This window comes from Ictidomys tridecemlineatus, chromosome 8, assembly GCF_052094955.1.
Source record: "Ictidomys tridecemlineatus isolate mIctTri1 chromosome 8, mIctTri1.hap1, whole genome shotgun sequence".
NCBI lineage: Eukaryota > Metazoa > Chordata > Mammalia > Rodentia > Sciuridae > Ictidomys > Ictidomys tridecemlineatus.
In genome coordinates this window covers 72,985,657-73,001,948 of record NC_135484.1, presented here as the reverse complement: position 1 = coordinate 73,001,948, position 16,292 = coordinate 72,985,657, and the positions used below count along the sequence as shown (strand labels likewise).

General features: G+C 34.4%; 1 protein-coding gene across 5 annotated transcripts in view; it reads right to left on the bottom strand.

The window, feature by feature from the left end:
• Rars2 (arginyl-tRNA synthetase 2, mitochondrial) overlaps nt 1-16,292 on the bottom strand; it is a 61,624-nt gene that overhangs the window by 7,893 nt on the left and 37,439 nt on the right. For all 5 annotated transcript variants that reach the window (XM_078019630.1, XM_005324724.4, XM_040283075.2 and 2 more), the window contains 4 exons: nt 13,805-13,881; nt 6,475-6,633; nt 5,207-5,313; nt 1,722-1,817 (listed from right to left, as the gene is read on the bottom strand). In XM_078019630.1, the coding sequence (XP_077875756.1) occupies nt 1,722-1,817; nt 5,207-5,313; nt 6,475-6,633; nt 13,805-13,881 (439 nt within the window). The remainder of the gene's footprint in view (nt 1-1,721; nt 1,818-5,206; nt 5,314-6,474; nt 6,634-13,804; nt 13,882-16,292) is intronic.

Genomic DNA, 16,292 nt, shown 5'->3' with positions numbered 1-16,292 from the left:
CTACAGTATACACAAATATACAGCAGAGCTGTGGCATTAAAAATTCATGAGGGCTGCAGTTAGGTAAACTATAGCTAACATTTTTGAGAAGGATTATGATAATAAAAGGTTGAGAAATACTAGTGAAGAAGATTATTACAAAAATGATCAACTACATAGTCCCATTATACTTTTGGTTTTAGCCAAGGACAAAATAAAAGAAACCTCTTGAAACAAAGAACAAAAGAAAATGTAAGAAACAGTTCTAGGTTGAGTTTATAGAAACTGAATTTGAAAGCTGGAAGAAATTTCAGGTGATTTTAGTCCAGGTCTGCCACTTCATAAAGCAGGGAACCATAGCCTGGATAGGGAAGTGATAGTTATGGTGCCAGAACAAATAATCCATGTCTCAGACCCATGCTCTGTGCTTTTTGCAGTATTCTCCTGCACTTTTCTTTTCTGCTCCAACAACTCCTTTAATTCACATCCTCACATATAGAGGTATTCTATAAGGAACCCAGTATAGCAAAGGGAGAATTATTTCCCCAAAGAAAAAAGAGAAAGTACAGGTGTTAAAGTAAATATATAGAAATATCTAGACATAATGAAAGGGTGAAAAAGATTCCAGATCAGGGTAGCAGTGGGGACTCTGTCATACATCCTCTGTTCCAAGGAAACTTTTTCTTTCTCTCCAAAGTAGTAATATTGAAATTCTAGACCTAATGATAGTCCAAAAAAACAGATCAAGATAGTTGTAGTCTTTCAGATATGAATTTTCATTCTGAATGGACATTTCTTTTAACCACTGGTCAAGGGATAATTTGCTGGCACAAAAAAAATTTCTACCATATATGTATTTTGTGTCTAGAAAAAGTATGTGCCTCTTAAGACATAGGTTCTTCTCACTTTCCAACTCCAATTACATGATGATAAAGGGAAATGTCCACAAGTAATAGAAACAGATGAATGTTCTAGGGATAATTAAAAGACTGGTTGTTTAAAGTTGTTTGCAATAAATGATTATAGTTACTGCCAATAATAATATGACTTTATGCTACAAAAGTAGTTTGTGTAGAGGCTGGGGATGTAGCTTAACTGGTATGCATGAAGTTCTGCGTTCATCCCCAGGACCGTAAAACAACAACAAAAGTGGTTTGTGACTTAGAATATAAAATTCTTGCCTGGGAGACACTGGAGCCTTTTGCCAGTAGTGCTTGGGTATGGTCATGCTTGCTTGTATGACTATTTATTGTTCTGACTCTTTTTCCTACTAGATTTATCCCCAAAATAATGTTGGGTTTAAACCCAGTTCTTACTGATCATCAGAGAATGTTCCCTTCCCTGAGATGAATCATGGAGATGGGTAAAAAAAAAAAAAAAAAAAAAAACACACACACACACACACACATAAAAGCAACAGGCCTACATCTCTCTTGGTTTACTTTACCATAATCATAATGAGTTCTGGTATTAATGTCCATATAAAATGGTCATTAATGTATGAGGACAGAACTAAGCTAACTTGGTCACCTTTTAGTACAATTGCCCACCATGTACAATTGTAAAAATACATAGTAGTTGATTATAAAGAAATTCAGTTTTATAGTTCGTAAAACAATGTATTCTAGTGTGGAAATCCTATAGATTTTTGAGGATGAAATGATTATTTTGGCATTGATCCTAGGAAAAGAACACTAAGTCATACATATGTTCCAATGTTTCCCCCTGCAGACGCAACGAACCTGGTTGCATAGAGAGAGGTCCCATCACTTCGCATTACAGTACAAATTGAAGAGGGGTCACCATTCCCAGAGAGATCTACTACAGCTGTTCCTTTTCTAGAAATGCAAAAAAGGCAACTCTGAAACAAATTATAACTTCAAAAAGTACATCTATAACATCACGTCTGGCAAATCAAATAGCAATAAGCCTTTTCAATTCAACCTATAACAAGTAATGGACAAAAAACCAAGAAGTAAGAACTCTGATTGAGAATTTATTAAAAGTGGGCATGGTGGCACATCCCTGTAATCCTAGAGGCTCGGGATGCTGAGGCAGGAGGATCACAAGTTCATAGCCAGCCTTAGAAACTTAGTGAGACCCTATCTTTAAATAAAATGTAAAAAGAGCTGGGATGTGGCTCAGTGGTTAAGCACCCCTGGGTTCAATTCCTGGTATTAAAAAAAAAAAAAGTGAGTTTGACATAATTAATGTTTGGTCATGATACACACACACACACATATATTTTTAAAATTGTTTTCTTTCAGTTGTCAATGGACCTTTATTTTATTTATTTATTTATATGTGGTGCCAAGAATTGAACCCAGTGCCTCACACAAGCTAGGCAAGTGCTCTACCACTGAGCTATAACCCGAGTCCACCCTATATTTTTAAAATCCAACACTGACTAAGTTACTCAGGTAAAAATTTTAATATGGCTAGTTTAAAAATGAGATTACAACTGAGTTTTAACTATGAAATATCATAAACTCTTTTTCTAATTGGATGTTATACATTAATATCAGACTAACTTTTAACATGCTAGAAAGTATTCCTCAGCATTAAAAACCATAGAATTTTACTGTATTTTTGCTTGACCAAAAATTGAAACTGATTTTTTCTTTTGGCTGTACTGGGGATTGAACACAGGACCTCACATGGGCTAGGCAAACACCTTGTTACATCCTCTGCCCTGGCCTCCCACCTTTTTTTTTTTTTTTTTTCAGAAAGGATATCACTAAGTTATCCTGGCTGGTCTCTAGCTTGGAATACTCCTTCCTCAGCCTCCTGAGCAGGTTAATTATGTGTGTGCCACCACACCCAGCTGAAAAACTGGAATTTATATATGATAATTTAAAACTTTTCCTTAAGAGCATTACTGATGATGCTATTAACTACATTTTTCATGTCTTCTTTATAAAGATGACAGGAGAAATTTTGCTTTGGGACTATGAAAAGTGACAACTGTAAGCAACTGGTATGCTTCCGTATTACAGTTGCATGGGCTCCTATGATTTGCACTATTTCTCTGCTCAGCTGACAGGAAGCTAAAAGCTAAACTAGAGAGCAGTTAGGCAAGCAAATGAAATATAAGCCATCTGAATTGGAAAAGAAGTTAAACAGTATTTCTTCATAGGAAACAAGATCTTCTATATAGAAAATCCTAAACTGTTCACCAAGAAACTGCTAGAATATACAAATTTAGTAAAGCTGCGTAATACAAAACTAACTAACAAAACCCAAAAGAATTTCTGTACACTAATAATGAACTAGCTGAAAGTGAAATAAAGAAAAATAATTCCATTTGCAGTAGCATCAACAAATTTAAAATACTTTGGAATAAATTTAAATAAGGTGAAAGATTTGTACAGTGAAAATTATAAAATGATGCAAGAAATTAAGACAAATACCTGAAAAGATAATCTATGTTCACTGGAACAATATTTTTTAAATGTTCAAACTATAGATCTATAGATTCAGTACATTCCTTATCAAAATCCTAACATTTTTCATAGAAAAAAAAATCCTAAAATTCCTATGGAAAAACAAAAGATCCCAAATAGCCACAAAACTCTTAAGCAAAAGAGAAAAAAGCTAGAGAAATTACACCAGTGATCTTAAAATCTACTAAAAATTATAGTAACCCAAACAGGATTATACTGTTTCAAAAGAGACATATAGACCAATGGAACAAAACAGAAAGCCTAGATAAAAACCACACATTTATAATCAATTGACCTTCAACAGAGGTGCCAGGATTACACAATGGGGAAAGGTCCATCTCATAAATAAATATTATTGGGAAAACTGGATATTTACAAGCCGAATAATGGAGCTGGACCCTTATCTCACCCCATGTACAAAATGATTTAAAGACAAACAAAAGACTTGAGATTATAAAATTATTAGATTTATTGCTTGTGATCCTAAAAGCCCAGGCAAAAAAAGTAAAAATAGACAAATGAAACATCAAACTAAAAAGCTTCAATCAACAGAGCTAAGGAAAACAATCAACAGAGTAAAGAGATAATCTACAGAATGGGAGAAAGTATTTGCAAAACATGTATCTGATGAGGGGTTAATATCAGGAATATATAAGGAAAACTCAAATGTCAACAGAAAGAAAACAAATAATATGATTAAAAATGTACAAAGGACTTGTAGAGACAGTTCTCAAAAGAAGACACGAAAGGCTAACAGGTATATGAAAAGGTGCTTGACATCACTAACCATAAGGGAAATGCAAATGAAAACCACAGGCAGAATTACACTATGATCCATTATGACAATATGGATAAGTCTGAAGAAAATCATGCTCAGAGAAATAAGCCAAACACAGAAAAACAAACTTATATGATCTCACCTATATGTGAAATCTAAAAGAATCTAACTCAGAAGCAGAGTATATACCAGGGATAGGGAATGAGATGTTAAAGGGTACAAAGTTGCAGTCAGACAGGAAGAAGGATCTGGAGATCTATTATATGGTGACTATAATTAATAATAATGTATAATAAACTGAAAATTGCTAAGAGAATAGATTTTAAATGTCATCACAGCTGTGAGAGATGATTTTCAGAGAGTTCATTCTCATCACCGTCAAGTATGTTAACTAGCTTAAATTTAGACACTCAACAATGTATACATACATTAAGACATACACATACCATAAGTACATACAATTTCTCTTTTATCAACTAAAAATGATTTTTTAAAAATAAAATGATTCTACATATATATTAAATATATACAAGAAAACAATACCAGTAGGGATGCACTAACAACACCTCTGACTTTATTTCCTACCCTACTTCCTGATTTGCTCACTTTTACTCCTTAAATCCAAGCTTCCTTAAACCTTTTTTGAAAAGGACAGAGTTTTTTTAAAAAAAGATAAGGTTGAGTCTTAAGAAGTAGTTCTACTTCCTTTTAAAGTTACATCTTATCAGTTTGTGTGACTCAAGGCAGTTCACTTACATTTTCTGTGTTTCAGTTCCCTCTCATATAAAGAACAGATAATACCTTTTCTCCCACCCTTACCAGGCTTTTGCTATGACAGCAAAAGCATGTGGCAAAGTACTTTAAACAGAAAAAGAAAAAAAAAAAAAAAGCACTATGAGAAAAAGCCAGAACGGCTGCACCATGCATTTTGTTATCCTTATTGAAAGAATACAGCAACACCAATTTCAAAAAATGCGTAACTAAAAAAATCATAACCTGATCATACATCGTTTTCTGTAGGAGTCCTTTACTTTCCAGCAACTTTAAGACTTCTTGAGATTTTTCACGATAAAATGATTCTCCTGAATATTCATCAAAGTATATTCCTAAACGCTAAAAGGGTTCAGAAAGAAAACAAACAAAATGTTAGTTAAATCTCCAATTATCTTACAGTAAAACAAAATTAAGGAGGTTTTACAATCTGTAATGTAGATGGGAAAAATAAAAATTAGCTCAAGTTACTCCTATTAAAAAAAACAATTTTGTTGTTTTTTTTTTTTTTTTTTGGTCCCAGGGCACTTAACCACTGAGCCACATCCCCAATTCCCTGGCCCTTTTTATATTTTACTTTGAGACAGGGTCTCAATAAGTTGCTTAAGGCCTCCCTAAGTTATTGAGGCTGGCCTTAAACTTGCAATTCTCCTGCCTTAGCCCCCCAAGCTGCTGGGATTACAGGCCTTCGATACTACACAGGTCAAGTCCTCACAATGATATTGTGCTATTCAATATATAAATGACTAATTAAATTAGAATTAAGTAAAATAGAATTTACTTCCTTAGTTGTACTACTCATCCTTCAAGGGCTGAAACGTGACATGTGGTTAGCAGTTACCATAATGGACATCATAGATACAGAATATTTCTATCATAGCAGAAAGCCATACTATATAGCCCTGGAGAATGGCCCACATCACATCCCACCCTTCATCCTCTTTGATTTCCTTTCCTACTCTTCTTTATCTTGCTTATTTACTTCAAATAAGTAGACTTCTTACAAAATCTTTCCTCACACTAGTCACAGAACATATATGATTGATCTTACCACCTAACACCATCTAACAGACTATATATATTTCTTGTTTACTTCACTCTACCTTTAACTTGTTTTGCTCCATGTTACAATGTAAGGTCCATAACAGCAAAAATTTTTCTCTTTTATTATTGTTGAATACCTTCCCTAGCAAATGTTTATTAAATGAATGAATTTATAACCATCATATACAGGGCCTAAGGAGGTAAAAGAAGAAAAAATTAAGTGAAGGCATGATAAGAGAGAGGAAAACCAGACTGAAAAGAAGTATTAGAAAGTCATCTGACATCACCTCAGGATTATTTTGTAGCTTGAACTCCCAGCCCAAAGAACAACATTAGAGTCCTCATTTCCAACTCAACCAGAAATCTATTCTTAATATGAGCTTAAGCAGCAGCTTCATTAAGCAATAGTGCCAGTGAGTTGCACCATATCACAGAAGGGTTTAGGGGGCGAACAGGTACCTGGTAAATCCGAATGTACTCTTCAATGCTCAAGTCCCGAAATCTTTGCCACAGTGAAAGTGCTTGGATGTCACCCAGTTCTAATCGTTGGAAGAATTCATGGGCCAATTTTGCTATATTTTTATTGTCTGCTGCTTCTTTATTAACTTGTACATAAACCTAAAAGTATAACAGTATGTTAAGTGAAGCTCATTACCAGATATTATTATCTCCAGTGAAAAGAAGAAAGCAAAGCACAAATTCAGAGATTTCTCGGTTCTTACTGTCCTCATAATAGAGGGTAACATTTTTTCTTCTTTTAACCATAGGCCCTTAATAAAGCCTATAAACCTCTTCTCAAAATGTTTCTAAATGTTGGCCAGATATGGAGGTACACACATATAATCCTAGCATCTCAGGAGACTGAGACAGGAGGATTGCAAGTTCAAGGCTAGCCTCAGCAACTTAGTAAGGCTCTTTCTCAAAATAAAAATAAAAAGGGCTGTCAATGTGGCTTAGTGGTTAAGTATCCCTAGATTCAATCCTGGATAGACAAAACAAAAATGAACAAACAAAAAAAGTTTCTAAATGCAAAAAAATTCATGGAGTTACAAAGGAAAAATTACATTAAAATGCACTTAACAAAATAATTTTTAAAAATTTGTGATACAGTAATGGAAGAAAATGCCCATTTCTTATAGATAGTGAAAAAGCCAAAGTGAAACTTTTTCTTCCCACCTATATTCACAGGCCCCTGGGTGAAGAAAGTCTGGTTTACAATGAAGCTCACTATTATGTGTAATTATGCACCACTACCACCACAACCCTGGTTTAGAGTAAGTCATTTCCTGTCTCCTACCTGCAAAATGCTGATTTATTTATTTATTTGATACCTGGAATTGAACCCTGGGGTGCTTTACCACTAAGTTATTTATTTTATTTTGATCTAGGGTGCTAAATTGCCTCAACACAATTCCCAGTATTGCAAAAAAAGGAGACAAATTGTTTTCTTAGAGAACTGCAAGTTGAGTCAAATTCTGAATGTTAAGAGAAATATTAAAGAAATTTATTAACTAAAAATTATCAATAAAGTCAAAACTTGCTAGGTAAAAAAAAATTCACATGAACTAATTAATTCATTAGTCATCAAATTTCTTCTCCTTAATACATTTTTAGCAGTGTATGAATAGTATTTTAACTCTATTTATCCTCTTTTAACGTTTGGAATTTCTTTATTTGGTGTACATATATATATATATATATATATATATATATATATATATATATATATATATATATAAAATTCACATCTATCATGTCTTTTATCTTTATTCAAGAGTGATAATTATTAACTCCTTATAGATCAATATAAACTAGTGCCTAATAAACATACTTTTTATGTTGAAAAAGTCTTTTTTTTTTTTTATACTTCAGTGGGTAGAGGTATTTACTAAGCTACTAATGTATATTTTGTTCTTGCTAGGTGTTTCCAACCTTATTCCATGTAGAGGACTCAGGACACTGAGATAGTCTGAAGAAGCAGGGGTAGGGTAGAAAGGTGTGGCTCTGGGGAGAAAGCTGGGAAAGAGGAAAAAAGAATTACCTAGACTGGGCAGAGGATGGAGAACACTTCCAGGAGTAGCCAAAGCTGGGAAGTCCCTGGGTGATGGCAGGCCCTCAGAGGAAAATGGTTCCCAGTTTGCATACACAGAGAGACTGGCCTTTAGGCCAGTAGACCTGGAGCAGAGCTGTGATCTCCCAGATGAACTCTGCCATACCAATAAAGCTGTGTGCCTCCAAGGCATCACACAGACTGGGGATGCTAACCTTATCAGAGATCAGTGCGGACTGAATGCAAAAATAGTCCTCTATGACTGTCCTAGCATGCACATTAGAGCCTAGGGAACTTTGTGTGATCTAGGAGGCTGGGAGTCCCTAATAATGACTTAAATTGACTCAAGCTACTCTTAAAAGTGATAACTAGGCTCAGATTATATGAGTGTTACTAAGGGATAACATCCATGCTAACCCTAACAACAAAAAAGAAACTTTGAACTTTTGAACATATATATTTTACAGAATAAGAACTTCTAACTGCATAAATATTCCCATGACAAAAATCAACTTAGTATTAAATAAATAATTTTCTTTACCTGAGCTTGAAAATCGTTTTGAAAGTCTAATATTACATAGGAAATATTGTCTCTTGAGGAATAGATTCTACTTCCATGTTTTTAAAAGCAAGAGCAAGTAAACATTCTAATTAATCAAATTAGTGGTGATCTTACACAATCTTTCTACTTACCACTATTTTTTCTTGGCTAATCATATAGGAAACTCAGGATCAGATCAGTTAATATAATATTATTAGTGATGAATTATCCTCCAATGTTCTAGTTTTCTTTACTAAATGCATATCACTGCAATTACCTCAAATCCTTTTAGAAAAGGGCAGGGGAGACATAATGATACAGAATCTGTGGGGATCAATTTGAACTTAGGAAAAATTTATACTATTTGTACATACTAGAATACTGAACACACTTTATTGGTATGATATTTATCACTTACAAGAGGTTGTACTTATTTCAGAGGAATTTTTCTATGATCATCAAAATCCATATGAATAAACAACAGGCTAAATTCTCAAACCTTCTTAAAAAGATCGATCTATCTATGTTTTTTTTGTTGTTGTTGTTTTTTTTTTGCACTGGGGATTGAACCCTGGGGTGCTTAACCACAGAGCTAAGTTTCCAGTCCTTTTTAAAAAATTTTTTAGTTGTTGAGGGGCCCTTGTTTTATTCAATTATTTATATGTGGTGCTGAGAATTGAACCCAGTGCTTCACACATGCTAGGCAAGCGCTATGCCACTGAGCCACAACCCCAGCCCTTCTCTCTCCCAGTCCTTTTAATTTTTTTGTGTTTGTTTTTGTTTTTTAATTTTTAGACAGGGTCTCTCTAAGTTGCTGAGGCAGGCCTTGAACTTGTGATCTTCCTGCCTCAGCCTCCCGAGTTGCTGGCACTACAAGTACCACCACGACAGGCAGATTACATATTCTTAAAGGTACCATGTTGGGAGTTATCAAATAGATTCTATCTAAAAAGAAAATGAGAAATGAATTTAAAGAAGTATTATTAAAACATAAAATGACATATCAATGACCCAGATTTTATACAAGTTAACTTTTCACCATAAGAAATTACTCTATGATAAAAATAAAAAGGCTTTTTGACAAGTGTTCCAAACTTTATATGACTAGTGTGAATTTTAAGTAGCAAATAAGTTATTTATCATCAGCCAATTCAAGGTGGATATGGGAACTGTTACAAATTTACTTTCCTGTTTCATAACAAAAATAAACAAATTAAAGACAATGTTTCAAATGCTGATCAACAAAAGCCCTGACTCTCTGTACAACACAGATGTCTGGTGAAAATAATGCAGTACAGGTAAAGAGAAAACCAGCAGTGAAACATTGGTACCAAAATAGAAATACAGTAAAGAAATGACTGAGTATTAAAAATACTCACCACAGAAAGAAATGCTAAATCTATTGTATAATATTATGTCTAATCTAGGAGAGAACCTGAAACTGGGGGATACTGATTATGGCACAATTTAGAGGAAGCTAGTCTACAAAATCTGCTAGTGTTATTCTGTTCCTAAAGGAAAATCTGAAAGGTATATAACAACATTAGAGTCTAGGGAACTTTATTAGGTAGAAAATATTTGCTAATTGAAAGGCCCCCTTCAGTGTCTCCTGTGGCATAGATGGTAACATAAAGTATCCCCATCTACATCTTAGATGATCAGAGTCAGGGATAGTGATTCTAACTTTGGTTTCTAGTGTACTAGTAAATTATGTCAGTAGTAGTTAAGCCAAATTCAGCACAAATAAACCAGAAGGTTTAAATTACCAAAACTGAAGTGCTAACCACTTTGTTTGTAGTGCAACCAAAGAAAAGATCTGGGTCTGGTCCTTCAGTTCATTAGTGAACTGAAAAAAATTAACAAAGTATGCTAGATTCTAATACATAGTAATTAGTGTATCCTATAATAATAATAATTGTTAATCTCTGGATTAACAATTAGGTTTTGTATTGCACAACAGAAATAAAAACAAGGAAAGGAGAAAAAAACTATGAGATGAAATCCATTCAAACATTTATTGCAAGGCATTGTGTCTGGGGCTGGGGGTAAAATACCAGGAAGAGCTGAGATTGTGGCTCAGCGGCAGAGCACTTGCCTCGCTTGTGTGAGGCACTGGGTTCGATCCTCAATACCATATAAAAATAAATAAACAAATTTAAAAAAAAAAGATCAGGAAGACATGGATATTCCTCTCAAAGAGTTCACGACTAACTACAATTTGACAAGGATGAAAAAGTGGTTCAACTAAAGCTTTGAGAAAGCAGATATTCACAAATAAGAAAGGGTAAATGTAGACTGACCTAAAAGTTTACTTCCCATAAGCTACTACTGACATAATTTACCAACAGACTAGAAACCAAGGTTAGAATCACTATCCCTGACTCTGATCATCTGAGATGCAGATGGGGAAACTTTGTGTTAGTATATATGCTACAGGAGACACTGAAGGGGGCCTTTCAATTAGCAAATAAACACAGTTGTTATATGACTTTCAGATTTTCCTTTAGGAACAGAATAATATTCTTTAATATTTGCTTAAAGCTTAAAAAAACCACCATAAAGTAAAAGAAAAATGTCCTTATTACTCTGAAAGTCAATAATGAAAGATTTCCACAGCTGACAACTAATTTGTAAATGAAAACTGGATCTGCAAAAATTAGCATAGATGTAATAGCCTGGAAGTGCTATTATAGGCTCTGCATGTTCTCTGTGCTGGAGGAGAACAGGTGAGTGTTCTCATAAGTGTATTTGCTTAATGCCAATAGCAAGATGGTGTCTACCTCAATTGCCTTTTATCATCTGTAAAACACTGATCCCTGATTCTATTAGGCACAAGACGAATAATGAAAGAAACATCAATGTTCCTTGAGCTTTTAGTTGTTCACAGGAAAAGTCCTGCCCTTATTTCTTCCTTACAAGAGTATAGATCAACTAATAACCTCTAACATAGGTGCCAATCTCCCACTATTTTTATTGATTGGGTACTAGGGGTTGAACTCAGGGGCACTTGACCACTGAGCCACATCCTCAGCCCTATTTTGTATTTTATTTAGAGACAGGGTCTCACTAAGTTGCTTGGCACCTTGTTTTTGCTGAGGCTAGCTTTGAACTTGTGATCCTTCTGCCTCGGCTTCCCAAGCCACTGGGATTGCAGGCATGTGCCACTGTGCCCGGCTAATCTCCCACTATTTTTATGAATCTCAAAAGGCAGAAAACATACTAAGCAGCATAGAAAGAAACATGCTTATGCTTCTTTGGAGTCTGAGAATAGATATGACTAAAATATTTAAAATATTACAGGCTGGACTCGGCATTCAGCACGCAGTAGTATGGTGGCCTGTGCGGGGATGTCTGGTGGGAGCTCTCTGCCTTGGCCTCGAGTGTTGCTTTTCCGGGACTCCATCACTCAGAAGATGTGATGTTCTGAATCGTGGATTTTCAGGTTACAACACCAGATGGGCCAAAATTATTCTTCCAAGACTAATCAGGAAAGGGAACAATTTGGACAACCCAGTAGTAGTTAACTAAGTCTACTGGGAGATGGAGACAATTAGTCAATTCTAGGAAATGCAAGTCTGGTTGTTAATTTATAGATTGAAGTTGGTGATTAAACATATAGATTCCAAGGCAATTGAGTGCAGAATATTTTTTTCTCAAGCTTAAAATTCCTCCTCACTATGCTGGACCAAAATACCAATTTTTTTTCCACTAATGTTTATAATAAAAGTTTTGAGATTCTTCAGGGAAAAAATAAATAAAATAAAATATTACAGGAAAAAAAGGCTTACTATTTGCAGGATTAAATACAAACTTTAAATTGGGTTAGGAAGGAGATATGAGGAGTAACTTTCAGGTGTCAGACTCTACTATAAATCTATAATACAAGGTCTCCAAGCACATATTTGTATATTTTGGTGCCATGCAGTATCTCTATGGGCCTGGATTTGATAAAAGGTTTGCTAAACTTATGGTAAAAAATACCATTATTCAAACGCTAAAAACATAAAGTAGTAAAAATTCCAGGCACTTTATTTATAGATAACCAAGAATCATTAATTTTTTAAAAAAATTTTTAGTTGTCAATGGACCTTTTTTATTTATTTATTTTTATGTGGTGCTGAGACTTGAACCCAGTGCCTCACACATACTAGGCAAGCACTCTGCCACTGAGCCACAACCCCAAGCCCAAGAATTATTAATTTTTAAATTCTTGTCTATCAACAAAATTTTTAAAGGGAAAGAGAAATCTAGTTAATATAAATCAAAATGTATACATTTAAAGTATAGTGAGGGCATGGACTCAGGAGAAAATGACAAACCTTTAAAGGTCTTTTAGAAGTAGAATTTGTTCAATTATAGTGGCAAAGCCAGCTGCAAAAGAAAATCATATAATGAAAAGGAAAATGAAAAACTGCTCTTGATGGCTCTGTCTGGGAAGTATAGTATTATTTTGGCAAATGCTCTTTCTGATGCACAGGCCGAACATCTTTTGATCTGACTCCCTGGTATGTCACATTGGCTGGCACTGTATCTGTGTTTTCTTTGTGAGGTCCAGAAACAGCAGAGAGAGCAATTGGGACAATGCAAAAGAAACTCATCCATGGAAATTACTCAGAGAGGAAGAGGTTTACTAATGAACTCCAAGAAAGATGGAAGCCAGAATACAGAAAAATAAGGTATGGAGAGGACTAAATGAAGAATAGAAAGGAGTTTACATTGGGTAAAGAGTCAGGAAAATGAACTGGATGACAAAGGAAAAAAGTATACACAAATTCAGAGGGAAACACATGTGCCTTTCTCTACACTAAAAACAAATAAACAAAAAAACCCCACAAAACCAGAAACATTTATGTGTTACAAATCTAAATGAATGACACTTATTACTACTATTAGAAAGCTGCAATACATCAAATGACAGAAAACAGAGAAATTTCTCAGTGTCTAATCTGCTATATCCTATGTGTTTATTCTAAAAAGATTCTATATCTGGGAAATAATGTCTCTGATCAACTAAAAAAGTAATAACAGAAACACTTGGGTTTGGAAATGAAATGAACAGGCTAGAAATATGAAAGCAATACTTTTGATTTTTTGTTCTTTATTTTAAGGAACATATTTCTAAACCTCTAGGATCAAACTGGCTACCAAATTGCACAGAACTTTGAAGTATTTTCTAAAATGGCTTCTTGCCAACTTACTTCAAAGAGATGCTGCAAAGGATTGGACTGGAGTTTTTCTTCATAGCCAAACAGTTGGAAGCCTGTTCCCAGAAGACCTACCATGATAATCCATAAATGAAAAATTATAAAATGGAACAGTAGAGAATAGTTGTGGCAGGAAAAGGGCAGTTGTATAAGATCAACATCTCATATTTATGTACCCTGAGAACTATTGCAAAATACATTTTCAACCTTCTGTTATCCTGTAAATGGATACAAGTTAAATTCAATATATTGAATGACATAGGCAATACTGTATAATAAATAGATCACTGGTATTACTTCACAGAAACCAAGACTATGAACTCAAAGGCAGGGTCTATAACTATTTTCATCTTTGTATTAACATTGTTCAACAACTCCCTAGCAGACAATAAGAAACATTTATTGAGCAGTTACTCTGAGATGCTAGACACTCAAAATTTGTGAAAACAAACAGATGGGAAATGATTTAAAACTTTTTTTGAACTTGTAGGTGTGAAAGTAACACACAAAAGTAGTAACGGGCTTGGTGTTATAATATTAGTCCCCCAGCCCAGGTAATAGACATTAAACTTAGTTGCATTCTGCCGTTAAGCTATATCCCCTCCATACCCCGCCTTATTTGTTTATTTGTAAACAAATACATACATATACATATACAGGTAATTTATACATATACAGGTAATTTAACCCAGGAGTGCTTTATCACTGAAGTACACTCCCAACCCTTTTTATTTTAAGACAGGATCTCGTTAAACTTAGGACCTCACTAAGTTGCTGAGGTGACCTCAAACTTGCAATCTTCCTGCCTCTGCCTCCCTTAATATTAGTTTTTAAATTGAAGAAAACCAAAAAAGATAAAATTCAAAACATACCTGATTACTTCTTCCATTCATAGTAGCTAAATGACAAATTCTTTTATTTAAACACACATTTTTTTTTTCAGTCTTTGATGATAAGTTAAGGGTTCAGGAATAGTGCTATTCTGAATTTTTTTTTTAATACTAAATAAGGTTTGCAAACTAGGAATGGAAATTCCCATTGTGGACTGTGAATATATATATTTTTAAGAGATTCCTGGGCTAGGGTTGTAGCTAAGTGGTGGAGTGATTGCCTCACATGCATGAGGCACTGGGTTCAAAATTCAGCACCACATAAAAATAAATAAATCAAATAAAAGTATTGTGTCCATCTACAACTAAAGATATTTAAAAAGAAGAGATTCAGCCAGGCGTGGTGGTGAATGCCTATAATCCCAGAGGCTCAGGAGGCTGAGGCAGGAGGATCACAAGTTCAAAGTCAGCCTCAGGAATTTAGGTGAGGCCCTAAACAACTCAAGGAGACCCTATCTCTAAATAAAATGCAAAATAGGGTGGGGATGTGGTTGAGTGGTTCAGTACCCCCGAGTTCAATTCCTAGTACCAAAACAAAGAAAGAAAGAAACAAACAAGAAGAGATTCTTAAGAGGTTTTAATATAAAATAATTTCAGTTTGAAAGGACATATGTAGCCTGAGCTAAGAGAAATATGTAGTTTATTATTTTGAAAGTCAATCTGTTTCTACAACCATGTCAATTACAAAACTTCAGAGATAAAGGGCCTTGCTGAAGTACATTTTTCAGGCTCAGAAGAATGTGTAATGCTACTAAACGTGGTTATATATAATGCCTTTGGAACTTAGAAATAATAACTAAAGATCTATTCACTTACAAGCAAAAAAAAGTGGGGGGGGGGAGCAGGGCATGGAACAATGAGTAGTGTGTTCTACAAAAGCAGAAATGGGAATAAGTAAAGGCCATTCCATTTAACATTCAATCTAATCATGTTTGAAAACTAATTCTGTTCTCAGGAGCCATCTGCCAACTTTCAAACGGGGATAGCTGAAACAGCAAAATTTTAACTCCTGAACAATGATGGTTATAATGGAAATGTTGACAGATCATTAACCACAGTAGTCCTTCAGAGAAAAACCACTATAATAAAATCCTGCAGCTAAAATTTAATGAAAACCATAATCACATATTTGCTAATGACTGTGAAATGCCTAAATCAGTTAAACTAATATAATGCGGATACCATCTATTAGTCTGACTGTTGAGCCTCAGGCCTAAACCTTTTACTACCAGCTGTTGTGAACTGCAGGTGCATTTTCAAAATCCAGGGCATTTTTCTTGATTCCTTCATAGTGATATTAGGGGTACTATTAACAGAGTCAACCGCTTCTAGTATCTGAAAAAGATTTTTATTACCTAAAGGATAATATTCATAAGAGAAGATCATGATAAATCTATGAAAATATTTCTTCAAATGAACTAGACTTTCTTTTAGAAACTATAAATTTATTTCACTGGATGTGGAACATAAGAGTATCAGTGAATTTCAGAACTGGCAACATGCATTGCATACTTTCATAGAAGTGTTAAAATATTACCTAGTTTTTTTTTTTTTTTGATTAGTATTGTAAAACACTTCCCAGGAGTTTCGTT